This window comes from Lissotriton vulgaris, chromosome 1_1 (assembly GCF_964263255.1).
Source record: "Lissotriton vulgaris chromosome 1_1, aLisVul1.2, whole genome shotgun sequence".
NCBI classification, from domain to species: Eukaryota; Metazoa; Chordata; class Amphibia; order Caudata; family Salamandridae; genus Lissotriton; species Lissotriton vulgaris.
Window position 1 is genome coordinate 161,027,174 of NC_141685.1, and position 27,506 is coordinate 161,054,679.

Here is a 27,506-nt window from a genome sequence, read left to right on the forward strand (position 1 = left end):
ATGACATTTTTGGCCCGTCAGAGCTGTTGAAGATTCCATACCAGTTCAAGATTTCCTTGAATGACTTTGTTTCATCTAGTACTAAATACTTCCCTCCTGAGGCGGAAAGCCGGCAGAGGAAGAGAACTCTTTTAAAACCTTATTGCCACAGAATATTGTCTGTTCGTATTTTGCTTTGTTTTAACTTGTAATTACCTCTCCCTGCATTCGCCGGAGAGCTGGTGCGTCACTCGAATTGCTGGTCCCCCCCGCAGCCAATTCAGGCTCTGATCTCTAAGCATGGGCGGAAAATCCGTTCCGCTCGCGGATTTTCGGTAAATTTGCAATGTTAGAGATTCATGAATTTCCCTCAAAATCCGCGAGCGGAACGGATTGGGTCAAAAGTTCAAGCTGACTTTTGTAACTCTTTTAGAATGGCGCCGGCAAGCTGCCAGAGCCATTCTAAAATAGTTACAAAAGTCAGCTTCAACAGGAAGCGCTAATAGATTAAGTAAAGCAGGTGCTGCTCAAATTCGTTACACAATCATTAATCACCCCAAACTTGGGGTGATTAATGATTGTGTAACTTAATTTGACCTTCAACTCGAGCACCTGCTTTACTTTATCTATTAGTGCTTCCTGTTGAAGCTAATTTTAGCTATTTTAGAATGGCGCTGGCAGCTTGCTGGCGCCATTCTAAGTGGGGCTGAGGGCAGAAGGGCACAAAAGTGGGACAGAGGGCAGAAGGGGACAAAAAATGAGTGGGGCAGAGGGCAGAAGGGCACAGAAACGAGTGGTACAGAGGGCAGATGGGCATAAAAAATGAGAGGGTGGCAGTGATTAACCAGACAAAAAAAAAAATCAGCGAAAACGCAAAGCGCCTTGCGAACACCGGCGAACACGCAAAATGCCCCGCGAACACCCGCGAACTCGCCAAAAATAAAAAAATCTGCAAATTCGCACGAATCCTGAGGCGGAAAGCCGGAAGAGGAAGAGAATTCTTTAAAAACCTTATTGTCACGGAATGTTGTTTGTTCGTAATTTGCTTTGTTTTAACTTGTAATTACCTCTCCCGGCATTCGCCGGAGAGCTGGTGCATCTTTCGAATTGCTGGTCCCCCCCGCAGCCGATTCAGGTGCTGTGACGGGGCTCTGATCTCACAAGAGCCGCCATATTGGGGGAATCGGAAGGGTAGCGGTACCAATGCCTGCTCCCTCTCGCCTTCGGACGCGCCTATAAGAGCGTCATCTTTTCGTGCCACAAATAGCTAGATACTTCCCTCCTGAGGCGGAAAGCCGGAAGAGGAAGAGAACTCTTTTAAAACCTTATTGTCACGGAATATTGTTTGTTCGTTATTTGCTTTGTTTTAACTTGTAATTACCTCTCCCTGCATTCGCCGGAGAGCTGGTGCGTCGTTCGAATTGCTGGTCCCCCCGCAGCCGATTCAGGTGCTGTGACGGGGCTCTGATCTCACAAGAGCCACCATATTGGGAGAATCGGAAGGGTAGCGGTACAGCTGCCTGCTCCCTTCCACCCTCTTCCGCTTTAAATGGCCATCCCCACTCGGCTGCGCAGCGGGGCTGCCGGCCGCGTGCCGAAGGCGCGCCTAAGGCAAGCCCGTCTGCGCTCGTCCACGACCAGGGCCAGAGACACTGCTGGTTTTGACCCTTTGGACACCATCCCATACACTAGACAGAAGCTGCTCTCCCTCAGGCTCAAGGACAGTGCTTATTTACATTCCATTCCCTTTGACCTACCCATTGAGTTCCACCCCTGCAAAGCATGTGACCCAAAACACAAAGAAGGCATCTCAGTGCATCAATGTCCCTTAATAAAACCCGCGGCCTCGCCCCAAATTAACCAAAATACTCTAACCCTCAAGGTGGGACTCATTAATTGTCGCTCCTTGGTGAAACACTCTCTAGATATCTTCCAGTCTCTTATTGATAACAAATGGGATTTACTCTTTCTAACAGAAACTTGGTTGTGAGATGAAACTAATTGTGCATTATGCCTAGCCATTCCAACAGGCTATAATATCTTGTGTGCCAACCGGCAAAGCAATAAACACGGAGGAGGAGTCGCTAATATTTATAGATCCCATTGGTCGATCTCGTCCTTCCTCTACAATCAAATCGATCTAATTGAAACTCTGCCCTTCTGTATAAAATTAACTTCCAAAATCACGTGCTCAGGCTTGCTGGTATATCGACCGACGAAACCAGCACATCTCATTCACCTAATTTCTTAGACTTTGTACTTCAAGATAGCTCCCGCTTTGCAAATTTCACCTTGCTTGGAGATTTAAACCTCCATGTGGAGGATACTTCTGATATGATAAGTAAATTGATAAATGTAAATTGATACTTGTATAGCGCACTACTCACCCGCAAGGGTCTCAAGGCGCTTGCACGAATACCGCTGTGGAACCCATCCTGGCTTTCCCTGTGAGGCGTCCACTCCTGGGGACCCCCAAGGTGGAGGCCAGGCATCCTTAGCGTTGTGGGGGCCATTGTGGAGATTAAGCAAGCTATTGCCCAGAGTTGCAGAGTGGGACTCCATGATTGGAATAGGCACGAGGCGAGAATTATCAGGTCCGTGGAATTTCTTTTGAGCCCAAGACCCGCCGAGGCGGGGAATTGAACCCTGGTCCCGGGCTAGACCTCTGCATCAGGGTCTGCCGCTCTAATCATTGAGCCACACTTCTTCACAACTTTATATCCACCATGACTGATTGCGGACTTAATCAGCGGATCACCTTCCCCACTCATAAGGCCGGTCATACTTTGGACCTTATTTGTTCCAATCTTATGGATATTACAATCGGGGAACCTAGTCCGGAGATCTGGTCCGATCATTACTTCATTCCCTTCTCTATCCTCCTTAACCAACAGGACAGACCTAGGATTCGGGCTAAGGAGTTTGGCAGAAACTGGAGCAAGATTTCCCTGGACAGTGTAGTCAATCATCTTCCCTTTGCTGATCCTCCAGGGGCGTTAGATTTGGACTCACGCTTGGTCATTCTAAACAACTGGGTATCCAAGGCCATCAATTCCATTGCCCCTCTTCGGCCTATAAAGACCTACTGTTCAGCTCCCGCCGCGCCCTGGTATTCTGATGAACTGCGCAAATGTAAATCAGCATGTAAACTTTTGGAACAGGGTTGGAGACAGTCCTATTCAGCGGATAGTAAATCATTATACAAAGCTGCCCTCAAAGATTATCGGAAAAAGATCATAAATCATAAATGGAGCTACTTTGCCGATAAGATCAATAAGGCGCAAGGCTCCTTTAGGGAGATTTTTAACACGGTCAAAACATTCACAGACCCTCAGGCTCTTCGTCGCCAATCCCCAGTGTTGCAGTCTCTTTGTAATCAACTTTCTGATTACTTTGAGGAGAAAATAGCATCCATCTATGACTCATTCCCCACTATTGACAGCAACGGAACCGGGGAAACACCATCTGTTTTTCAGATTCCATCTTCTATCTTCTCTGAATTTGAGGAGATCTCGGAAGACCGTTCTCTCTCAGAGCTCATCAAGTGCAAGTCTGGATCACCTAGTGATCCCTGGCCGGCTAAGCAATATAAAGTCCTTGCTCTACTTCTCAACCCCCATCTTAATGGCATCTGGAATGATTTTCTTCGCACCGGGATTTACCCGGATTCCTGGAAACACGCCCGTCTGATTCCCATCTTGAAAAAGGCTAACGCCGACCCACAGAACCCGGCTAACTACAGGCCTATTTCTCTACTTCCTGCTCCGGCCAAGATTCTTGAAAAGCTGGCCCACCAGCAACTTGCCGGATACATAGAATCTAATGGACTACTTCATGATTCCCAACATGGATTCAGACCCGGGTACAGCACTGAGCCGGCCCTGACAGAAATGTCCGATTCGGTACGCTGGACACTCGACAGGAGTGCAAGGGCGGTGTTGGTGCTGTTGGATCTTTCCGCAGCATTCAACACTGTCTCTCACCCTGTCCTGCTGAACCGCCTCCGGTAAATAGGCATCCAGGGTAAGGCTCTTAGCTGGATCTCTTCTTTTCTGTCCAACCGTACACAAGCAGTGTTTACTCCACCATACACTTCCTTCTGTCGCCAGCTCAAATGTTCCCCAAGGTTCTTCACTGAGTCCTCTTTTATTCAATGTGTACTTCTCTCCTCTGGCCGAGTTAATTGCCCAGTCAGGAATAAAAGTGGCATCGTATGCTGATGACATTCAGCTGTTGTTCACATATGACGACTTCACCCTGACTACATTTGATCCTCTGAAAGACTGCCTCCGAGATATAGCGCACTGGATGGATAATAACTTCCTGAGATTGAATGCAGGAAAAACTGAGGTTCTTTTCTTTCATCAATCTTCCCCTCTGGACTCGAACCCCTGGTGGCCGATGGAGCTGAGCTCTGCCCCCTCACCCAAGGAATCAGTAAGAAACCTTGGGGTGAGATGGGACACCAGTCTCTCCTTCCACAGCCAAGTCCATGCAGTCGTTGCTGCCTGCTTCTATAAAATCAGGATGATTAAAAAAATTATTAACTATCTTCCCAGTAACACTAGGAAAACAATAGTCCAGGCCTTAATTACTTCTCACCTGGATTATGCTAATGGCCTCTATCTCGGACTCACTTCGGGTCTGAGCAATAGACTACAAATAGTTCAGAAAGCCACTGTTCGGCTAGTCTGTGGCATCTCTCCCAAGAACATATATCACCTTACCGGCGGAGGCTGCACTGGCTGCCGATTCATAAAAGGGCAGAGTTTAAAGTGTTGACTCTGGCCCATCGGGCAATAAAAGGACGCGGATCTGCCTATCTCTCGTCCTGTCTCCGTCCCTATAGCAATGTTAGAAACCTTCGTTCCAATTCTAAGTTATTGCTGACCACACCCAGATTTAAAAAAGTTTGCTCTGGGGGCAGAACTTTCCAGGTGTGTGCCTCTTCTCAATGGAACAAACCTCCTATCTCCATCCTTAAAAAATCCAGAAGGAGTTACCTTTCCGTAAAGCGCTTAAAACATTTCTCTTCTGTTAAATCCTTCTGGACTAGATCTAGTATTCTAAGCACCAGCGCCGGGCCCCCCCGTTGGGGTAGCTGCGCGCTTTACAAAATACACAAATATAAGTATAAATATATAGTACCTTTTCTGATGATTGGGACTTCGAGACTGTTAATAATATGATGTCAGACTTTAAAAATCATGAATACTTAGAAGGTTCATCAGATTAGGAACAAATGTATTGTGATAATCACTATGGTCATCATTTCTTGCACAAATCTGCAAATCCTAGAAATGTATTAATGTAAAACCAATGGGAACATTGTCCTACGCCACCAAAGGGTAGCTCAAAAACATTTTTTAGAAAATGTCCGTACTTTTCAGGGTTCAATGTATCCCATCCGGAATCATTTTACTTTAAAACTGTAAACAAAAACAGGAATGAAAAATATGTTAAGAAATACCAAGCAAATTTATTCTACAGCCTTTTATGCTCAACTGTCTTCACTAGGTTTCGAATCTTGGAAAGACAACATTGAGACAAAAAACTGTCTGGGGCACAAAATATTGGCAAGTGCAGGGGATAGAAGCTTTATTTAGAGCCTGCATCATCCCTGAGCAAATTATGTTTTTGAATGACACTGTCGAAGAGACGTCTTGTCTTGGGTTAGCCAAGATAAAAGACTTGAGCAATCCGTCTATACCTACACCTACACCTGTTAGTGATAACACTTCAGAGGGGGGAGTCGACATACATACTATTTTGCATCACAACAGAACAGACCCAGATTGGAATAAATGGTTGATCTGGCCCACAGACACAAACAACTGTCAAGATAGATTCCTGAATAAAACAAAGGGGTTCACATTCATTAGGCCAGAAACATGATATGTTTCAAGACAGCATCCAGGAATATTAACAACATACAGTGTAGGGAAACTTTGCCTTGATTGGAAACATAGATGTACACTCAAGGATGTAAAGCAACACTTATCTTTACTTAAAGATGGCGCTGATCTTAGGGAATTGTTGCTAGGAACAAGAACACTGCGTCATAAACGTTTTATATATGCCGGTATCTTTGCTGCTTATAATGAAGCATGGAAAATTACGCAAGCAGAGACTGCAGAACGAATACGAGAAATTGATCGTATTCATTTAGAGAAATCTCTCTCTGTGGTTGACAATGGGTTAACGACTCTGTGGTCCAGGATATTTTCTTTAGATAGCATAGTGTCTTCTGCCATAGACATCATGGAACAGGACTTGGTCATGTTGCAACATGGTCAGTCGCAAGTACGTTCTATCATGCTATTAGGCTGGACGTTGCAAAATCTTCATTCAGGCTACACTACGTCACTGTTTTCAGAATTTAATCTCACTGATAAACAGACCAAATTGGCACAAAGGGGAGCAGACAATATGGTGCTGAGCATTGAAAAACTGGAAAGATTGCTATTTACTGTCGCTGAAAAGCCAGTTATGGAATGGATTATACATTGGAACATTCACTCAGTCTGTTACAATTTTCCATTTTCAATATTGCCTACAATATATACCAGCAGGCACATCTAAAAGGATGGGTAAAGAATACATCAAGACATCCTTGGAATTGCTGTACACATACAGATGTTGGAGTGGGGGTCGTGAAGTATTTCTTAGCGGGGAAAATTGTGAAAATGCAATCCATATTTTTGGACAACTCTCGAATGGGAGTTACCTTACGTTGAATGATCGCAGATGCTGTGGCATGTTGCCAGGAATACCATTTCTAGTAACTGTGTCAGCCAGGGTCACTTGCTGTATGCAAGTATTGTTTCCTAAAACCAAGACAGCCGGGAGTCACCACTTTGGCCTTCACTGAACATCTCTTCTATACAAATTGATACTTTAAGCAGAATGAAAGCCATTCTTTTGCAAAAAACACTGCCACTGACCTCGGCCAAAGAAACCTATGATCTGCAAATCGCAAGGACTTCTGCAGAGTTACATGCCCTCTTAACTACACATTACCCTATACATTTCTCAGAAATGTTAAGTTGTATCTAAAACATGTCTGATACGAGTGGCATTGTACATGTATTTAAGACCGTATTTTCTGAACTGTTAGCACCTTTTGAAGCAGTCCTGGTAATATTTCCAAACTTTGTGCACTCTGTGTTTGGCGGATTGCCTATCATTTTGGGACTCGCTGCAGGAATACTATTTTTGCTTCTATTGCTGCGATATGGCAAGTCATTTCACAAACGACACCTAGTTCTCCATGGAGACAAATCTACTGGCGATGAAGTGTCGTGAGCGCATCGTCCAAATTTTGGGACTACCTCGTCTAAGAGAACTAAATACCACATGGTTACTGTCATTCAGACCAATTTGGCAAGATTGCATCCTACCTGTTCTACGCTGCCTGCTATGCTGAGAAGAATGCGTGTTAGACACATGTCTCACACTCCCATCAGTCATGCCAACGGATGTTGAAACTTTGCTAGAACCAGTAACAGCCCCATGCACTGTGTTGTCCCCAGCGGCTACCGATTCTGATGACGGAATTCATTGAGATCTCACAGACGCAAAAAGCTACTGCTGTAATTCATGAATTTTTATCTTGTGTTCTGATTAACTTGGACATATTATATTTGTCAATCTGTAACTTGGAAGATGTTTTTCTTTTGTAAAACCGAATAAAGTTTGTTGATAATAATCACTAGGGGATTCATTTACAGGGTAGCATGGTATCCCTCACACTAACTCCAGGAATCACAGTCCACACAATGGACATGCTATGTTCCCCCTACTTACAACCTTACATGTACCCTAATCACCTGCCCAAACCTCTCCCTGCTGATGCCAATGTGGTCCTCAGTCATCCCACAGACCATATTTTTGGCCGCTTTGAAACTGCCCATACAATAAAAATGCGGCAGTTGTAAATACATATCAACTACCATTTGTTGTGTTTGAAACATTTTATTTGAATAATAAAACCTAATAAACATAAGCTGATTATTAAAGCAAAACAAAACATCAGTTTCCATACACATAAGAGACAAAAGTAGTACATATAAATCAACTACTGTAACACAGCAAAGTTATGTAGAGCACAATTCCTAATTTCGGGCAATCTTTAAAGTTCAACAATAGAAACGTTCATAAAGTTCAAAATCACCTGCCCAAACCTCTCCCTGCTGATGCCAATGTGGTCCTCCGTCATCCCACAGACCATATTTTTGGCCGCTTTGAAACTGCCCATACAATAAAAATGCTGCAGTTGTAAATACATATCAACTACCATTTGTTGTTTTTGAAACATTTTATTGAATAATAAAAGCTAATAAACATAAGCTGATTATTAAAGCAAAACAAAACATCAGTTGACATACACATAAGAGACAAAAGTAGTACATAAAAATCAACATACTGTAAAACAGCAAAGTTATGTAGAGCACAATTCTTAACTTTGGGCAATCTTTAAAGTTCCCGCAATTTGAAAGATATCTTGGTTCATACAAGACCATCGCCCACGACTTTACAAAATGAGACTAACCTGTGGAACCTTCCACCTATCACCGGACACTTTCCATGCGGATCGTGTTCAGTCTGTCAACTAACAAAACCGACCAAAGAAATACAACTCTTACGACACCTAAAATGGACCATGAGGAGCCATACAAACTGTAATACGAGCCATGTAATATACATGATTACCTGTCCGTGCAACATGAATTACATAGGCATGACATGCAGGAAGACAAAACAAATAATCTGCGAACATCGGAGTAACGTGAAATGTAAAAAAACTACGACCAAAATGGCGAGTCATTTTTGGGAGAAGGGACATACAGTGAATGACCTTAAATGGATAATCCTGGAAACCTTAACTGTCAAGGATCACAATGCAGAACGCATCCTGTTCAAGAAAGAACAGAGGTGGGTACACAGACTGGGGACAGACCAAATGGGCCTGAACGATAATATCCCATGGGTGAGCCTGAACAGGTAGATGACCTGAAACATCTTCCACCAGAAACTAAAAGACCCACATGTCACCAGAAAAGATCCCAGTTAGAACAATCACAATACTTGCGATCTGGCATGTGAGTACCACCAAGATTCCCTGGTGTATTTATAGGTACCACTTGAAACTACAGCAACCAGACGAGTGGAGACGGATAAGTATTCCCCTCCCCCGACTCCCTGGCACCGGTAGACGCGCAGCAAGCAGCGCACAGAGGTACATGAAACCCCGAAAAGAATGGCGCTCATGGCGAATGGAGAAAACGTAAGACTTTTTGTATAACGCTAGCAAGTAATAGAAGAATAATAATTGGGGACATGCACAGATGCCCTAGGGACAGAGGCGGTTGTTAAAATAAGCAATGAATATGAACGTATTAAACCATATCAGGTCGGGTTAGTCCATAACACTACATCTAGTGAGCTGCCCTGTTAAACGTTATAATGGCCAAAATGTACATACAACAGGAACTACTGTGCGTTCCTGACAGCACAAAATAAGCATGAACTTCGAGAGTTCTTGAGGTTTATCAATCAGCTACACTAGCGTACTTATTAACAAACAGCTAGTCAAAAAGAGAGGCAGCACTATCGCTTCTCTATATGAGAACCAGTTCTTGTGGTTTATCAATCAGCTACACTAGCCTGCTTATTAACAGACTGCGAATCAAAAATAGAGGCAGCACGATCGCTTCTCTATGTGAGAACCACGTATAACTCCACACAACACCTGTAACACATGGACAAAAATAGTGTGGACCACTTGGTTGTAAATAGTTAATGAGTAGGGAAATCTTGCCAGTAAACTTACAAGACATGATAAGGACAATCACATTACTTGAGCGTGAAGACCGGTGTGTGAGTCTGTGGTGGCTGACCACAGAGCGAGTGATCGATAAAGTATTGCCATTCTTAAAGTTGCATTTACAGTTTGAAATGTTTTATTCACTATGTACCACTACCCCTCCCTTGGTTATCTACACTTTTTTTTATCCACAGGCACAAATTGACCTCCATGAAGTAGAGGACTAATACATCACTTTACTACACACATACCACATGGTCCTGATGAAAGCCCGACCGACCTACCTAGGCAACAGAGGGTTAAAACATGTCGACCTTTTAGAACACGAAAATTGATTGCGTAAGATTCCTAATCATTCTCCCTACGCATATCTACAATATTTTTACTCCTAACTCGAATCCAGGACAATAAATTGAACTATCTGGCTGTCCGAGTTATTTTTAACCTCACATTCACCACTTATCACTGGTCACTACTGCTTTTAACCTAGGGCAAACACCTCCTGGTGGAGGTTGCATATCGACTAACCCGATGATTATGCAGTCACGTGAATAAAGGAGTGGAGAACCAAGATATACCGCTAATACAAACAACTTTACATGTGCATTAGGGTTTTTTACCATGGGACATACAATTCACCGGTATACCCAGGTTGATTTATGAAATCTTTAAAGTTCAACAATAGAAACGTTCATAAAGAACAGGAAAGGAAACAAAGAAGGTTGGATACAGTGATTTCATTAATGTAATGCTTCCTACATATAGAATAACAAATACTAATTATTTTGCTTAAGCAATAAAGTCCTCACATTAAAATACTAAGAGAAATATATTGAACAATGAACATTTCATATGTAATTAGAATTCAATTTGAATATTTTAACCTCCTCAGCATTATTTGACTCATGATTACAACCTGAATGCTTTTTGGAAAGGAACCGCCTCATGGAGTTTAAGATCACATCTTTTACAACAATAGGATTCAAATGATAAACTTGAATTTCAATTCAATTCATTTATTTAGGCCACTTTGGAGGTCAACAATTTGAAATATATACAAAATTCATACACTTTTTGTAATATTAGCAAACTTAATTTGGAGGGAATTGAGAAGAATTGCCTCATGTTTTATCGGTTTTTTTAAAAAATCTTTTTTATTAGCAGGATAGGTAAGTACAAATGAAAGTATCACATCACAGTCATAAGTTCTACAGTCTAATATGTACATATACCCTCAGTATCAATTTCAACAATTAGACGTTTTCAATTTTATCCGAACAATTCCATTGTAAACCCCCCCACCCCTTCCCTCCCTCCTCATGTTTTATTGTTAAAAAAATCTACTGGTTCAGTAATTCACAGAGTTTGCAAATGCTAAACCCCTTTTTGAAATGTACTAAGGCCATTTAACAATTCAGAATTTGGAAGGGGAATGTTAATAGTTTCCCTTCTGAATATTTAATACATTGTTAAGGTATGTATTGAGCTTTGAAACCATATGTGGACTGAAAAACAGTAACAGGAGGTAGTAACCCAAGGGGACATTTGTGAATCTGAAAGTAAAATGGGGTGCATTAAAAATGCCTTTATTTAAAAGCTATCACAGACAAAGTAGTGTGCTGACTCTACAAGCAACCACTTTTTACCAAATGGATTATTAGTACATGAACCTGTCGTGTAAATATGTGTTCCTGTTAGTTCAGAATTTCAATATTGTCATGAAATGTACCTATTCTTTTTGTCAAACATATTGAAATATCTTTATCACAATTTTTGGGGCATTCTAAAAAGTGTTTTCACTCTCTAACTTGAAGCTTCCTAAGAATTTGACGCCAGTTCCTGGTTTCTCCTAGATCATTTAGCTTTCTCACTAAAACAAGCGCAATATATTAATTTGAGAGAGGTGATTATTGTAGTCATACGCACTGGGGTTAGTTCAGAAAAGACCAATTCCTTAATCTTTCGAAATAATACTTGGAAAAGTTTATGTTCAATAATTTCAGATAACTTACTGATAAAGATGTCAGATAAAGATCCCCAAATTTCTTATACCTTGTGGTATCAAAAATATGCTAGAATTAACATTCTAGTTATATTTGCGATGATCAACTTTCTGTTATTGTAACACATTTTGTCAGTGCACAGAGTATTTTCCCTACATAGATCACATTTCATGCAATGGTCTGTGCTTGAACGTACAATGAAGGGGTAAAAATGCATTTCTACCACAATCAAGAAACCCTTGGGTCTCTGAGGATTACTGTTGCAAATGAAGACCTAGCTAAGATGAAATATCCCTTTAAAAGGACAATTTCCCTCACCCACCATAGTTGGCATGCTTCCTTATTGTGAATATCCTTGCACCATGAAACAACCCCCTCACTGAGAGGGAGGAGTTCAGGTATATTTTGTTATAGAGAAAGGTATACTAAATACCACAATAATGAGCTCAGGGTAGTGGGGGCAACAGAGTGAAAGTTAAAACTTGCTAAAGGGTAAGTGGCTTCCATTATTTGTACACCCCTGGGCCAGGATTAAAAATAGGACACTGTGGGAAAAATATATATGCACAGTTAGAGTCAATAAGAAGTCAACATGTTTCAGCCTAGTAACCCTCCAAATAGGTGTTTGTGGCATTCTTCAGGACTTAATCAAAAGTTCTGCCGCTCAATGTACTCAATCAATAACAAGCATTGTCATAGCCAATAGGTCTCACCTTTGGGGCCTTATAAGTGTTTAGCCATGCACATTCAGTAACAATGTGAAATAATTACTATTAAAAAAAAGAAGACTGTAAAGTAACTAAGCTAGACGTGACTTTATAACTGGTTAATCAAACGTTTCTGGTAAGAGTACACAATGTCAAAAAATTCAATACTGCTTTTATATTAATATACCTTTGAAAGCTTGAAGTGAAAGACAATTCTAAGTGGCATTTGGTTATGAGTAGGCGCTAATGATTATTTCCGGATGACAATGTGATTAGCATTTTTTGTATAAGATGTGTTAAAAGTATGGGTAGGGAAAATGGCTATTTTGGCCGAAGGCTGCCCTTTCTATATGCATGCTAGTTTTAATTTGTAAACAGAATCACAATTTGTTATGTGGTACAGTGTAATGTTAGATGAATCTGTTTTACCCTTCTGATAAGCAAGGGATGACGATGAACCGTTTTTTCGTCCCTGGTTTTAAATGGATTCAGGTTGGAACAGAAGAGGTGTTGGTTGACTTTACCTCAGAAAATGGTTGTTTCCCGCATGCTGCTTTCATGCGACTTAAATCCCTTCAGAGGAAGAGGCGGCTGCATGCCTGCATATATGGCCAGATCAGTACTTGGCTGTTTCGGTTCTCCAGTGGGGCTAGAATAGAAGCTGTTAAGAGCAGGGGCTTAGCTTCCCATTGGTGCAGCAGGTGCAGTGGTACCAGGTCCCAGATGCCTTAAAGGCCCACTGAACCCTGATATCTGCTGTTTGTCACAGTTCAAACAGAGGCCTGAGGGGCCCACAGAACAATGATTATTGCTGTTTTCCACAGTCCAAATAAACGGCAGAGGTCACATTTCCTTTCTTGCCTCGGGCCCAAGGCACACTGGCTAGGCCACTGGTTAAGGGTGCAGTCTGGAAGAGGTGGCGAGACAGGTGGATTATCTAAACAGCTCGACGATGACTTTATGCCTGGGTATTAAAGTATTCATTACAATTAAAGGCTTAAGCAGGAATAGATATCATAATATAGGAAGGCCTATGTACAAATGCAGCTCGATTAGCGGCTGCCTTTAACTTCTCACTTATCACCTCTCCTAATTTACAGTTTTATATTAGATGCAGACATAAATCGTGACCTATGAATATGTTTATTTATCTTTAGGTTCAAATGACCCATCTTTTCCATATGCAAGTATCAGACAGGTCGGAAACGCCTAATGGCTTTAAACTTGATAAACCACATTAATCACTGGTCTTGAAATGCAAATGGCAGCATTAGGCATGCAGAGGTGTAATCTACATAATCTCATTATGTTCAGGGTACGGGAAAGTATTCAGGGAATAAAGCACTTTGACAAAAACATTTCTGCCACCATAGAAATTCAATCTTCCTTGTCCTACTCTAGTATACAAGTAGTACCACATTCTTTGTATACCTGAATTAAATAGGCACACAAAATAGTACCGTTTTTAAAGGCCCAGTTCAGAATTACATGGAAGGTGCACTGTCCCAGACTACACAACGGTGCAGTTTTCAGTGGGTGCTATCATCCCACACAGGGGGAGCACACCAGATTATGCTGGAAAAAACATGTGGTGCCCCAAACCACCAGTCTGCTTACATAGTAAAGCGTCTGGCAGCTATTAAGTGAGGTGGCACGTTTCTCCTGCAGGTGGTTGGGGTCTGTCACCATCCTGTCAGGTGGGGGTATACAATCAGTGCGCCTCCTGACTGCTTGTTTGCCTTTTTGCCTGTGTCAATAATACAGTGGAGTCCTTGGACGAGTAGTCACTTTGTATTCATGAAAGACACTTGTGTTTCTCGGATGTGTAATCCCCAGATGATGCCTGAACCGTTCCCCAGTGGGCTATTTGTATATCGTATTGAGATGTATGTTCTTATGAGGACTGTTAATAATAATAAAAAAGATTTAGTGAGTGTTTATTGCCCTCTATGTCACTCTACTTCTAAGCACCTAATACAGCCTGTACAGTGCTTACTGTCATCTGCAGCTTGTACAGTGCTTACTGTCATCTGCTCACTTACTTGCTTATTATGCTTAATATAAATAGTGCACAATTTAGGCGTTTGTGTCTGCCTACAACGTGGACATGATACAAATAGCAGTACCTACAAGGTGGATGGTACAATTCAAAAAGAGTCTAAGATACTCCTGCACAGATGACTTTGCATCAACATTACGGGGCATCAGTCTTGATGGCAAGCCAACTTAAAACTTATCAGTATTGTATACATTATTATCAGAGACTATACTTGCCTCTTGGATACAACTTTACAACGGAATTTTATTAATTTGTGTACAGTTGTGTGTATACAATAAAACAACCTCCCCACCATAATTGATTTGTCTATTCATCTTGTTGGGATCTGGAGTAGCATGCTACTCGCCGAAAAGCACTTCAACACTTCATCAGGGGTAGCAAGCGCTATATAAATGCAAAACCTTCCCTCTTCTATCCCCCCACAATCTTTTTTAACCCAACTAACAGACCAACATGTCCAGCTCTCATATACATTTTATATTTCCCTATACTAATTCAACACTGATCATTTTTGGATCCTAGAGTAGTGTGCTACTCGTCGAATAAGCTCTTCAAAGTTCGTATGGGGTAGTAAGTGTTATGTAAATCTAAATACATTACAATTACTGTTTACATCGGGCTGCACTAACACGAGGATAGAAGTAGAGTGGGGATTAGAGTTTATCTGCCCAGAACAAAGCATACTACAGAAAGTGTGTGAACAGTCTATATGTTGTGCACCTGGCAGAGAAAAACACAGCAGAGGTGGGAAGAAGGTAGGTAATCTGATGGTCAGACCTATGTGGAAAGAGGCAATCACTTTGGGCAGAAAAGAGGGCTTACACGGAGGACTACTTTGTTTGGATGGACAGCAAGAAAGGGAGGTCTGGAGGATAAGCCTGAAGCTCACTCATCCTGCAAGCAGAGGTGATGGCAAGCAAAAAACTAGTCTTCTAAGGAGACGAAGAGGACAATTATGTAGGCGCTCAAAGGGAGCACACATAAGATAAGTGAGGTCAACTCCCACTAGGGTATTACGAAAGGAGAAGGAGGAAAGAGATGAGTAATGCACTTCAGAAATCTGTTAACAATAGGATCGAAGGCCATGCTCAAGAGCTCGGGGTACCAGACTTGGGACTGATCACGTTTGATCTTCTTCAGCAATCTTGGCAGAAGTGGTACAGGAGGCCGCAACTCCACTCGCAACGAAAAGGGTCGCCGAGCGAGAGCTGCTTTGGAAACTCTAACACGCAGAACTGCTGACATTGAGCGTTCTCTTCGGTGGCGAATAGATCTAACCAAGGCTCTCCCCACTACTGAAAGAGACCTAGCACGACCTTCGAGTGAAGATGCCATTTGTGATCCATCATGCACTGGCGGCTGAGTTTGTCCGTCCTTGCGTTCAGTGAACCTGTTAAGTGTTGAACTACCAGAGATATGCCCTGATGTTCCAGCCATGTCCAAAGGCGAAGAGCCTCTTGACATACGGTCCACGACCTCACCCTGCCCTGTTTGTTCAGTACCACATGGCGGTGGTGTTGTCCGGGAACACCTGCACCACTCTTCCTTTGACAGAAAGAAGGAATGCCTTCAGTGCAAGATGAATCGCCCGGAGCGCCAGAGGGTTGATGTGGTGCCTGGACTCCGCCGGAGACCATAGGTCTTTGATCTCCACCATTCCCATATGGCTGCCCCAACCCAGGAGTGACGCATCCGTCACTACTGTGAACTCAGGTTGGAGAAGGTAGAGGGATCTGCTGTTGACCCAATCCTGGTTCGTGAACCACCACTGCAACTGACTTGGAGTCCCCTCCGAAATCTGAATGTCATCAGAAAGATTCCCCTGGTGCTGCGCCCACTGAAACTTCAGGTCCCACTGCAGAGCACGTATATGCCATCTGGCATGATGCACCAGCAGGATGCAGGAGGCCATGAGGCCCAGCAGCCTCAGGGTCATTCTCACCGAACACCGGGATGGAGGCTGAAACATCGGTATCATAGCCCCAATATACTAGACTTGCTGCTAGGGAGGATAGACCCAAAACTGTGTTGTGTCCAGAACCGCTCCGATGAAAAGGCGCTTATCGGATGGAATCAGGTGCGACTTTAGCACGTTAACTGAGAACCCCAGCAAATGCAGGAAGTCCGTCGTAGTCTGGAGGTGGGAGCCTTCAACAGCCAGTCGTCGAGATAGGGTAAGACTGGAACCCCTGATCTGCGCAGATGAGCTGCGACCACCGCCATCACTTTCGTGAACACCCGGGGGAGGGGGTGGCTGGTAAGGTCAAAGGGAAGCGTGGTAAACTGAAAATGCGGGTGGCCTACCGTGAACCATAGGTAATGCCAGTGGGCAGGCAAGACGGGGATGTGAAAGTAAGTTTCCTGCAAGTCCCACGCTAGCATCAAATCTCCAGGTCGAAGGCAGATAAGACCTGAGCCAAGATTAACAACTTGAACTTCTCCTTTCGGAGAAAGCGGTTGATGTCCCTGAGAACTAAGCTAGGATGCAGGCCTTTGTCCTTTTTGCGTACCAAGAAGTAGTGGGAGTAGCAACCCCGACCTACTTCTGGCACAGGGACGCGTTTGACAAAGAGATCAATAACTTCCTGGAAGAGAAGGGCCAAATGATCCTCCGACATGGGATGAAATCACTACAAACTGCATGACCCTTACGCACTCCGCTGCTTGCGGACTCCGCGTAGACCGCCAGAGTTTTTTTGTCACTTTGCGGAGTTCCTCACTGAGGAACTCCGCATAGGCTTAATCTTATCATGAAAAAATAGATATCAGTCATATGTTAAAAAACAAGGGTGAGTAGAAACCTTTTGGGTGGAGTAAAATTTAAGACATTATTATTGTGATTTTTTGGGCAATTAGTTGATTTTTGCCAGCACTAACACTTCTCTGTGTAAAGTAAAGACCTTGAGAGTTTTGTAACTTTCAGATACTCAAATTGTGGATTCTGTTGCAATGAAAAATATTTCCAGGCCTGAAATTTCATTGGAGGTTGCAGGCGGGCAGCCTAAGTTATCCTGCAAGAGTTTCTTGATGAATTCTATTGCAACTACAATATGTGCTCTCTCATGTAAAGTCAGGTTGTTAGAAGCTTTTCTGCAACTCAAGATACGCCTTACTGTTCACCTGGTGTGGATGCATTTCTCTTGTTTAGTGATATCTCCTTTCTGAGTATAACATTTCTGGCTTTCCCCTCCTGTATATGGCGTTAGTCCAGTGTGAATTCTCTCATGTGAAATGACATTGTATTCAAGACTAAACCTTATCTGACATTCAGAACACACATAAGGCTTTTTTCCCCCATTTGAGTTCGCTCATGTCAAGTGAGAAGTATTTGTACCCAAAACATTGCTTGCATTTCAAGCACTCATAAGGTTTTTCCCCAGAGTGAGATCGCTCATAAAGCATAACACTGTCTTTCAGATTCAACCTTTTATGGCATAAGGATTTTCTCTAGTGTGGAGTTTCTCATGGTGAAATAGCGTTTTTCTCTGCAGCTCTTCTGGCATTCAGAGCACTCATAAGGTTTTTCATCAGTATGGAATCGCTTATGGTTAATGAGGCTGTGCCTATCAAATAGGAATTTCTGGCATTCACAGAAATTGGTAATGTTTTTCCCCTGTGTGCGTCTGCTCATGTAGAGTGAGATTGAGTTTAAAATGTATGCTTTTCTGGCATTCGGAGAACTGATTATTTTGATAGTGTGTTTTCTTATGGCGCTTGTAACAATCTCTACCTCTGAATATTTTCTGACATTTAGAGCACTGATAATTTTTTTTCTCGAGTGTGGATTTTCACATGATCAGTGAGATTAGATTTTTTTATGAAACATTTTTGGCATTCGGAGCACTGATAAGGTTTTTCCCCAGTGTGGATTCTTATATGCTTAGTGAGACTGCTTTTTACACTGAAACATATCTGGCATTCGGAGCACTGATAAGGTTTTTCCCCAGTGTGGATTCTTATATGCTTAGTGAGACTGCTTTTTACACTGAAACATATCTGGCATTCGGAGCACTGATAAGGTTTTTCCCCAGTGTGGATTTTTATATGATCAGTGAGATTGCTTTTTTGACGGAAACATTTGTGGCATTCAGAGCACTGATAAGGTTTTTCCCCAGTGTGGATTCTTATATGCTGAGTGAGATCCCTTTTTTGCCTGACACATATCTGGCATTCAGAGCACTGATAAGGTTTTTCCCCAGTGTGGATTTTTATATGCTCAGTGAGATTGCTTTGTTGACGGAAACATTTGTGGCATTCAGAGCACTGATAAGGTTTTTCCCCAGTGTGGGTTCTTATATGCTGAGTGAGACTGCTTTTTTCACTGAAACATTTGTCACATTCAGTGCACTGATAACGTTTTACCCAAGTGTGGGTCCTTGAATGTTTAGTGAGTCTTTTTTTGTCACTGAAACATTTCTGGCATTCAGAGCACTGATAAGGTTTTTCCCCAGTGTGGAATCTCACATGTGCAGTTAGAAGTGATTTAAGTTGGAAATCTTTTGGGCATTCGGAGCACTGATTAGGTTTTTCCCCAGTGTGGGTTCTTATATGCAGCGTGAGATGTCTTTTTTCATTGAAACATTTCTGACATTCAGAGCACTGATAAGGTTTTTCCCCAGTGTGGAATCTCACATGTGCAGTTAGAAGTGATTTAAGTTTGAAATGTTTTGGGCATTCAGAGCACTGGTAATGTTTTTCCACAGAGTGGGTTAATGCATGTTGATATAGACTCGCTTTGACTCTAAAGCTTTTCTGGCATTCAGAGCACTGAAAAGGTTTTTCCCCAGTGTGGATTCTCATATGCTCAGTGAGATAAGATTTACGACTGAAACTTTTTTGGCATACTTTGCACTGAGAGTGGTTTTCCCCTGTGTGCATTCTGTCAAATTCTGTGAGATAAGATTTATGGCGGTATCTTTTTGGGCACAGGTAACTTTTTTCCCTAACTTCGGTTATTTTGCCTCGATTTTAGAGTCGGGCTTGTTTAGATAATGTTCAGCACTTATCTCTAACTATCTCTAAAAAAAATTGTGTGTAATCTTCTCAACACTTGAATTGAGCAAAAAACGTCAGGAAGCAGTCCTGTAACACCTGTTGAAATCTTTCTAACAGATAATAGTCTTTAGGTAATAGCCTCTCCGGCAGCAACTTAATTTGTGACTGAAGTTTTTCTCAAATCTATTTCTATAGGTTCTTAGCAATGCAGTAATAAGGTGTTAGTCTGATATTTAATGATTAAACTGATAAGTACCTTTTTGCACTGGTGTAATGGCAGTAACTGAGGGCGTTAGAACGTGCAGAGTACTATTGTGGATCATTAGTCGGAGAACATCAGTTCCTTCTACCCTTTCTATGTTTGGGGTAAGTTTAAGGTTTGTAGTTCTGAGGATGAGGATTTATTTACATTAGATATAGCGCAACAGTGCTCCTTTAATCCATTTTTATATTTAACAGTTTTACATATCACTCCTGCACAACAGATAATGTTGAGGCGATTTACATAGAATTACAGAACAGTACACAATAAAAAGGAAACAATCTGAGATGGTCATTAACACATAAAGTGGTGAATTTTTAAGGTTTTCGCAAGAAAGAGCAGAGTGGGTGAAGGTGTTTTATATCCCGAGGCAGATAGTCTCAAACTTGCGTAACTGGTTAAAAACGGTTGTTGAACAAAGGTGATTTTCCAATCTTTTGGTTGTTAACGTGTCAGCTTCGGAGTCTTCTTTCAGCGTCTTTTCTTTGATGGTATCCAGAAGAAACCTTTAGTTGTAACTTTCTTTTATGTAGTGTGTGCTTCCTCTCTAGAATTACATGATGCTTTAGATGAACGTTATTCTGTCATGCTGAGGCAATTTGTCTTTCTGATAATATTTCAGATGAGGATGCTGAAACGGTCTTTCTACATTATTTCTGATGCTGTGTGCACAGATATGGATTTGCTCTGGGTTAATGAAATGCAAAATTAAAGACTTCACTTACAGGTATAGTACTTTCCTCGCCACACTTAGATTTTTGGAAATTGTTTAAACGTAGAATGCTGGATGTCCTTCAGTTTTTCAAAATAATCCTTCTTATGGCACTGACATTCAGTTGCTTAGTGCTAAATCTTGCTTTCTTCTTCCGTAATTTCAATCACCTATAGTATTAAAATTAAATAGTTAATACATGTACATTTCCAAAAATATAATTTACAAGCCAAATCAATGCAGAGTTTTGAATATGCTGAGCTGTTTTTCAGACAGAGCAGAGTGCAGAATGGTAGCATGAGAGTACTTGGATGTAGGAGTGAGGTTTTGTTGAATTTTCAACATTTTATTAAGCTCACAAAGGATACATGTACCCTATGGAGTTGCAACATCGAATCCCAAAGGCAGATTTGAAAGTCATATGGACTGGCACCAAACAGATATTAAAAAACGATATACTATTAATTAATTTGTAATGCAGATTTCTGGGAAGGGAATGACTCCTCCACGGACAACAGGCGTTTTCCCCTGCCCTGAGCTACCACCTACTTGTAACTGGTTTCCTGACTTTTGAGTTTTGGCCTCTGCCTCAAGCAAATCTATTGTGTGCTGCGAGGACTATGCCTAGACCAGGGGTCTCCAACCTTTTGTGTAGTCAGAGCTACTTCTGGCCAGTGAAAATCGTCGTGAGCTACTGAACCCAAAGCAACTCGCGCATTTTTCCGAGAGACCCCCCCACGCCCAGTTTCATTGACTTTAAGCCTAATTTCATCAAAGCCCATACTGTGCATTTCTGCCCTCCGTTTCACTCATTTTTTGTGCCTTTCTGCCCTCTGTTTCACTCATTTTCCCCTTGTTTTTGGTGGTTTCTGCTCTCTGTTTCACTCGTTTTCCCCTTGTTTTTTGTGCCCTTCTGCCCTGTTTCACTCGTTTTTTGTGCCCTTCTGCCCTCTGTTCCCTCGTTTTTTGTGGCTTTCTGCTCTCTGTTTCACTTGCTTTTTTTGGCCTTCTGCTCTCTGTTTCAATTGTTTTCCCCTTGTTTTTGGTGCCCTTCTGCCCTCTGTTTCACTCGTTTTCCCCTTGTTTTTTGTGCCCTTCTGCCCTCTGTTTCCCTCATTTTTTGTGCCTTTCTGCCCTATGTTCCACCCGTTTTCCCCTTGTTTTCTGTGGCCTTCTGCTCTCTGTTTCACTAATTTTCCCCGTGTTTTGTGCCCTTCTGCCCTCTGTTTTCCTCGTTTTTCATGCCCTTCTGCCCTCTGTTTCCCTCGTTTTTGTGGCCTTCTGCTCTCTGTTTCACTCATTTTCCCCTTGTTTTTTGTGTCCTTCTGCCCTGTTTCCCTCGTTTTTTGTGGCCTTCTGCTCGCTGTTTCACTTGTTTTTTTTGGCCTTCTGCTCTGTTTCACTCGTTTCCCCTCCTGTTTTGTGCCCTTCTGCCCTCTGTTTCCCTCGTTTTTCGTGCCCTCCTGCCCTCTGTTTCCCTCGTTTTTTGTGGCCTTCTGCCCTCTGTTTCACTCATTTTCCCCTTGTTTTTTGTGTCCTTCTGCCCTCTGTTTCCCTCGTTTTTTGTGGCCTTCTGCTCGCTGTTTCACTTGTTTTTTTGGCCTTCTGCTCTCTGTTTCACTCGTTTTCCCCTTGTTTTTGTGCCCTTCTGCCCTCTGTTTCACTTGGTTTCCCCTTGTTTTTTGTGCCCTTCTGCCCTCTGTTTCCCTAGTTTTTCGTGCCTTTCTGCCCTCTGTTCCACCCGTTTTCCCCTTGTTTTTGTGCCCTTCTGCCCTCTTTTTCACTTGTTTTCCCCTTGTTTTTGTGCCCTTCTGCCCTCTGTTTCACTTGTTTTCCCCTTGTTTTTTGTGCCCTTCTGCCCTCTGTTTCCCTCGTTTTTTGTGGTCTTCTGCTCTCTGTTTCACTCTTTTCCCCCTTGTTTTGTGCCCTTCTGCCCTGTTTCCCTCATTTTTCTTCCCCTTCTGCCTCTGTTTCCCTCATTTTTTGTGGCCTTCTGCCCTCTGTTACACTCGTTTCCCCCTTGTTTTTTGTGGCCTTCTGCCCTCTGTTTCCCTCGTTTTTTGTGCCCTTCTGCCCTGTTTCCCTCATTTTTCGTGCCCTTCTGCCCTCTGTTTCCCTCGTTTTTGTGGCCTTCTGTCTTCTGTTGCACAAGTTTTCCCCTTGTTTTTTGTGCCCTTCTGCCTTCTGTTTCCCTCTTTTTATGTGACCTTCTGCCCTGTTTCACTCGTTTTCCACTTGTTTTTCGTGCCCTTCTGCCTTCTGTTTCCCTCGTTTTTCGTGCCCTTTTGCCCTGTTTTCCTTGTTTTTTTGTGGCCTTCTGCTCTCTGTTTCACTTGTTTTCCCCTTGTTTTTTGTGCCCTTCTGCCCTCTGTTTCCCTCGTTTTTTGTGGCCATCTGCCCTGTTTCACTCGTTTTCCCCTTGTTTTTTGTGCCTTTCTGCCCTCTGTTTCCCTTGTATTTTGTGGCCTTGGGCTCGCTGTTTCACTCGTTTTCCCCTTGTTTTGTGCCCTTCTGCCCTCTGTTTCCCCCGTTTTTTGTTTATGCCCTTCTGCACTCTGTTTCCATCATTTTTCGTGCCCTTCTGCCCTCTTTTTCCCTCGTGTTTCGTGCCCTTCTGCCCTGTTTCCCTTGTTTTTTGTGCCTTTCTGCCCTCTGTTCCACCCGTTTTCCCCATGTTTTTGTGGCCTTCTGCCCTTTGTTTCACTCGTTTTCCCCTTGTTTTTTGTTCCCTTCTGCCCTGTTTCCCTTGTTTTCTGTGGCCTGCTCCCTGTTTCACTCGTTTTCCCCTTGTTTTGTGCCCTTCTGCCCTCTGTTTGCCTCGTTTTTTGTGGCCTTCTGCCCTCTGTTTCACTCGTTTTCCCCTTGTTTTTTGTGCCCTTCTGCCCTCTGTTTCCCTCGTTTTTTGTGGCCTTCTGCTCTCTGTTTCACTTGTTTTTTTTGGCCTTCTGCTCTCTGTTTCACTCGTTTTCCCCTTGTTTTTTGTGCCCTTCTGCCCTCTGTTTCACTCGTTTTCCCCTTTGATTTTTGTGACCTTCTGCCCTCTGTTTCCCTTGTTTTTTGTGCCTTTCTGCCCTCTGTTCCACCCATTTTCCCCTTGTTTTTGTGCCCTTCTGCCCTCTGTTTCACTCGTTTCCCCTTGTTTTTTGTGCCCTTCTGCCCTCTGTTTCCCTCGTTTTTTGTGCCTTTCTGCCCTCTGTTCCACCCATTTTCCCCTTGTTTTTGTGCCCTTCTGCCCTCTGTTTCACTCGTTTTCCCCTTGTTTTTCGTGCCCTTCTGCCCTGTTTCCCTTGTTTTCTGTGGCCTTCTGCTCTCTGTTTCACTCGTTTTCCCCTTGTTTTGTGCCCTTCTGCCCTCTGTTTCCCTCGTTTTTCGTGCCCTTCTGCCTCTGTTTCCCTCGTTTTTTGTGGCCTTCTGTCCTCTGTTGCACTCATTTTCCCCTTGTTTTCCGTGCCCTTCTGCCTTCTGTTTCCCTCTTTTTATGTGGCCTTCTACCCTGTTTCACTCGTTTTCCACTTGTTTTTCGTGCCCTTCTGCCCTCTGTTTCCCTTGTTTTTCGTGCCTTTCTGCTCTCTGTTTTCCTTGTTTTTTGTGGCCTTCTGCTCTCTGTTTCACTCCTTTTCCCCTTGTTTTTTGTGCCCTTCTGCCCTCTGTTTCCCTCGTTTTTTGTGGCCATCTGTCCTGTTTCACTTGTTTTCCCCTTGTTTTTCGTGCCTTTCTGCCCTCTGTTTCCCTTGTTTTTTGTGACCTTCTGCTCTCTGTTTCACTCGTTTTCCCCTTGTTTTGTGCCCTTCTGCCCTCTGTTTCCCTCGTTTTTAGGTCTCGCGACCTATCGATGTGCGCAAGCGCATCGAGCGGAGCGAGAATTCAAGTGGCGAAAACATCGTCAAACCAAAGGGCTTTCAGCCCCGCGGTTTTCATGAAGTTCACGTGAACAAGCACGCGCATTCAGGGCCAGCCCAGCACATCAAAGGGCTTCTCCTCCCCTTTCATGGCCGGCCACAGGCCGGCCGTACTCTCAGTTTCCATAGCCCGCCCCCATCCTCCACGCATCTCCTTTCACCATGCCTGCACTCTATACAGCCCAGCACATCAAAGGGCTTCTCCTCCCCTAGGGCTTCTCCTCCCCTAATTATTCATGGCCGGCCGCAGGCCGGCCGTACTCTCAGTTTCCCTTGCCTTATTTGATAAAAGCTTGCACACGGCTTTGTTGCGTGTGTTCAAAAAAGTGCGCTCGCTTTAAAGGTTTGCACCTCACCTGTACTTCAAATGCAGTAATTCAAACAAAGCAGAAATCATTATTTTTCTCTTTTTCTGACAGGCGACACCTTTCACTTGTTGGCTCCATGTAATACAAAATTCATAAATAATTGAAAAAATCGATACATCCATAGAGAGACTTTACGTCCGCCCACTTAATCCATTAGTCTTTTCATCTGTCATACATGAGTTGCTTCCGTCCATCACAGCATACTATGGAGCAATTGGTCAAACAGCTTGCATTGAGAATGATGGTATTTTTTTCTTGATTGCATGTGCAGGTTCTGCTTCACTCCTCTGTCTCCTGTACTTCCTCTCGGCCTCTTATTCCTCCTGCATTCTTCTCCTCTGCTTTCCTCTCTTGCAAATATCCTCTTTTGTCTCTTTTGACTACAGCTAATATCCTCTTCTCTTTTTGTCTGTTTGCCTCTCTTCCCCCCCCCTGTTTCTTGTTCTCTCCCATTTCTGCTGGCGATTCCTCGTAGCGCCTTTCCTGCCTCCCGCTAGACCCGCCCATCACTATTCAGTGACACTCCCACCTCCCAGGCCCAACTTGATAGAGGCCACAGTGCAGCCGGGCCGCAGGAAAGCAAAAGACAAGCCCATCTGCGCCCGGTGCCAGAAACTCTGCAAGCACGCCTGTCAGCTGTGGGACCTCATCAACACCTTCTCCCTGACATAGTCACACACTGGAACTGCATCTGCAAACTGGGAGGGGAGATTGCCATGAACCACAAAGAATCTGTCAAGTGCCCCACCACGACGGACACTGCCATTCCCGCTATGGAACATCTCCACTTCACACTCCAAACCCACGGTAATTCCACTGTCGGGAGCACCTTCGCCTACAGACCCCCAGGACTGCCCCCCCAGTTTATGTTACATTCTTGCTGACTGCATGGCCCCACTTGCCATAAACTCCAAGGATTAATCTTGCTCAGTGATCTAAACTTCCACCTGAATGTTGTCAATGATCACAACACCGCCAGCCTCTTCGACAGCATGCACATCAGTCTCACCCAACTAGTCAACTGCCCCATTCACACCGCAGGACATACGCTGGATCTCATCTTGACCTCCAGCAAATGGCACCACGTGAGGCTCTGCTTTGTTTCCAGTTTTTTACTGCACAAACCAGATCGAAGTCATTTAGCTGGAAACACACACTACGTTAAATTGCTCATATTAACAATGGCCAGTTCATACAATTCACCTACAGTTTATATATTGCTGACTTTTCAGCAATTCACAATATTTTCAGCCTTGTCATTGTAAGTGGTTTCTGCCAGGCGTTCCCAGAAATACTCACATTTGTGTCACTCTGCACTTGCCAATAGGTCTCGCAATAGGAAAGTTGGAGCTATTACAATTGCAAATAACAATGCCTTTTATTTTTATTTTAAAAACATAAAGGGCTTTGTCATTTACAAAACCAATAGCTCCAACTTTCCTACTGCAAGACCTATTGGCAACGCCAGTGCTTGTTTGTTTGTGCCCTTCTGCACACTGTTTCTCTCATTTTTCGTGCCCTTCTGCCCTCTATTTCCCTTGTGTTTCATGCCCTTCTGCCCTCTGTTTCCCTCGTTTTTTGTGCCTTTCTGCCCTCTGTTCCACCCATTTTCCCCTTGTTTTTGTGGCCTTCTGTCCTCTGTTTCACTCGTTTTCCCCTTGTTTTTTGTGCCCTTCTGCCCTGTTTCCCTTGTTTTCTGTGGCCTTCTGCTCTCTGTTTCACTCGTTTTCCCCTTGTTTTGTGCCCTTCTGCCCTCTGTTTCCCTCGTTTTTCGTGCCCTTCTGCCCTCTGTTTCCCTCGTTTTTTGTGGCCTTCTGCCCTCTGTTTCACTCATTTTCCCCTTGTTTTTTGTGTCCTTCTGCCCTCTGTTTCCCTCGTTTTTTGTGGCCTTCTGCTCGCTGTTTCACTTGTTTTTTTGGCCTTCTGCTCTCTGTTTCACTCGTTTTCCCCTTGTTTTTGTGCCCTTCTGCCCTCTGTTTCACTTGGTTTCCCCTTGTTTTTTGTGCCCTTCTGCCCTCTGTTTCCCTAGTTTTTTGTGCCTTTCTGCCCTCTGTTCCACCCGTTTTCCCCTTGTTTTTGTGCCCTTCTGCCCTCTTTTTCACTTGTTTTCCCCTTGTTTTTGTGCCCTTCTGCCCTCTGTTTCACTTGTTTTCCCCTTGTTTTTTGTGCCCTTCTGCCCTCTGTTTCCCTCGTTTTTTGTGGTCTTCTGCTCTCTGTTTCACTCTTTTCCCCCTTGTTTTGTGCCCTTCTGCCCTGTTTCCCTCATTTTTCTTCCCCTTCTGCCTCTGTTTCCCTCATTTTTTGTGCCTTCTGCCCTCTGTTACACTCGTTTCCCCCTTGTTTTTTGTGGCCTTCTGCCCTCTGTTTCCCTCGTTTTTTGTGCCCTTCTGCCCTGTTTCCCTCATTTTTCGTGCCCTTCTGCCCTCTGTTTCCCTCGTTTTTGTGGCCTTCTGTCTTCTGTTGCACAAGTTTTCCCCTTGTTTTTTGTGCCCTTCTGCCTTCTGTTTCCCTCTTTTTATGTGACCTTCTGCCCTGTTTCACTCGTTTTCCACTTGTTTTTCGTGCCCTTCTGCCTTCTGTTTCCCTCGTTTTTCGTGCCCTTTTGCCCTGTTTTCCTTGTTTTTTTGTGGCCTTCTGCTCTCTGTTTCACTTGTTTTCCCCTTGTTTTTTGTGCCCTTCTGCCCTCTGTTTCCCTC

General features: G+C 43.4%; 1 protein-coding gene and 1 long non-coding RNA gene across 2 annotated transcripts in view; one reads left to right on the plus strand and one right to left on the minus strand.

Annotated features, from left to right (window-relative positions):
* The window catches only part of LOC147737966 (uncharacterized), a 353,381-nt gene that overhangs the window by 215,347 nt on the left and 110,528 nt on the right, over nt 1-27,506 (plus strand). The window lies entirely within an intron of this gene.
* LOC147737970 (uncharacterized) lies at nt 18,325-19,452 on the minus strand. Its single transcript, XM_086950722.1, has 2 exons — nt 18,559-19,452; nt 18,325-18,486 (listed from the first exon to the last, which is right to left on the minus strand). Exons 1-2 carry the CDS (start codon nt 19,450-19,452, stop codon nt 18,325-18,327), a joined length of 1,056 nt encoding a protein of 351 aa, XP_086806848.1.

Excerpts from the sequence above, each read along its gene's own strand:
- LOC147737970 (XM_086950722.1), bottom strand. The coding sequence starts at position 19,452 with ATGCACACAGGGGAAAACCACTCTCAGTGCAAAGTATGCCAAAAAAGT. Across the intron at positions 18,487-18,558 it reads AATGCCAGATATGTTTCAGT|ATATGTTTCAGTGTAAAAAG; the intron begins GTAAAAAGCAGT and ends TCCGAATGCCAG.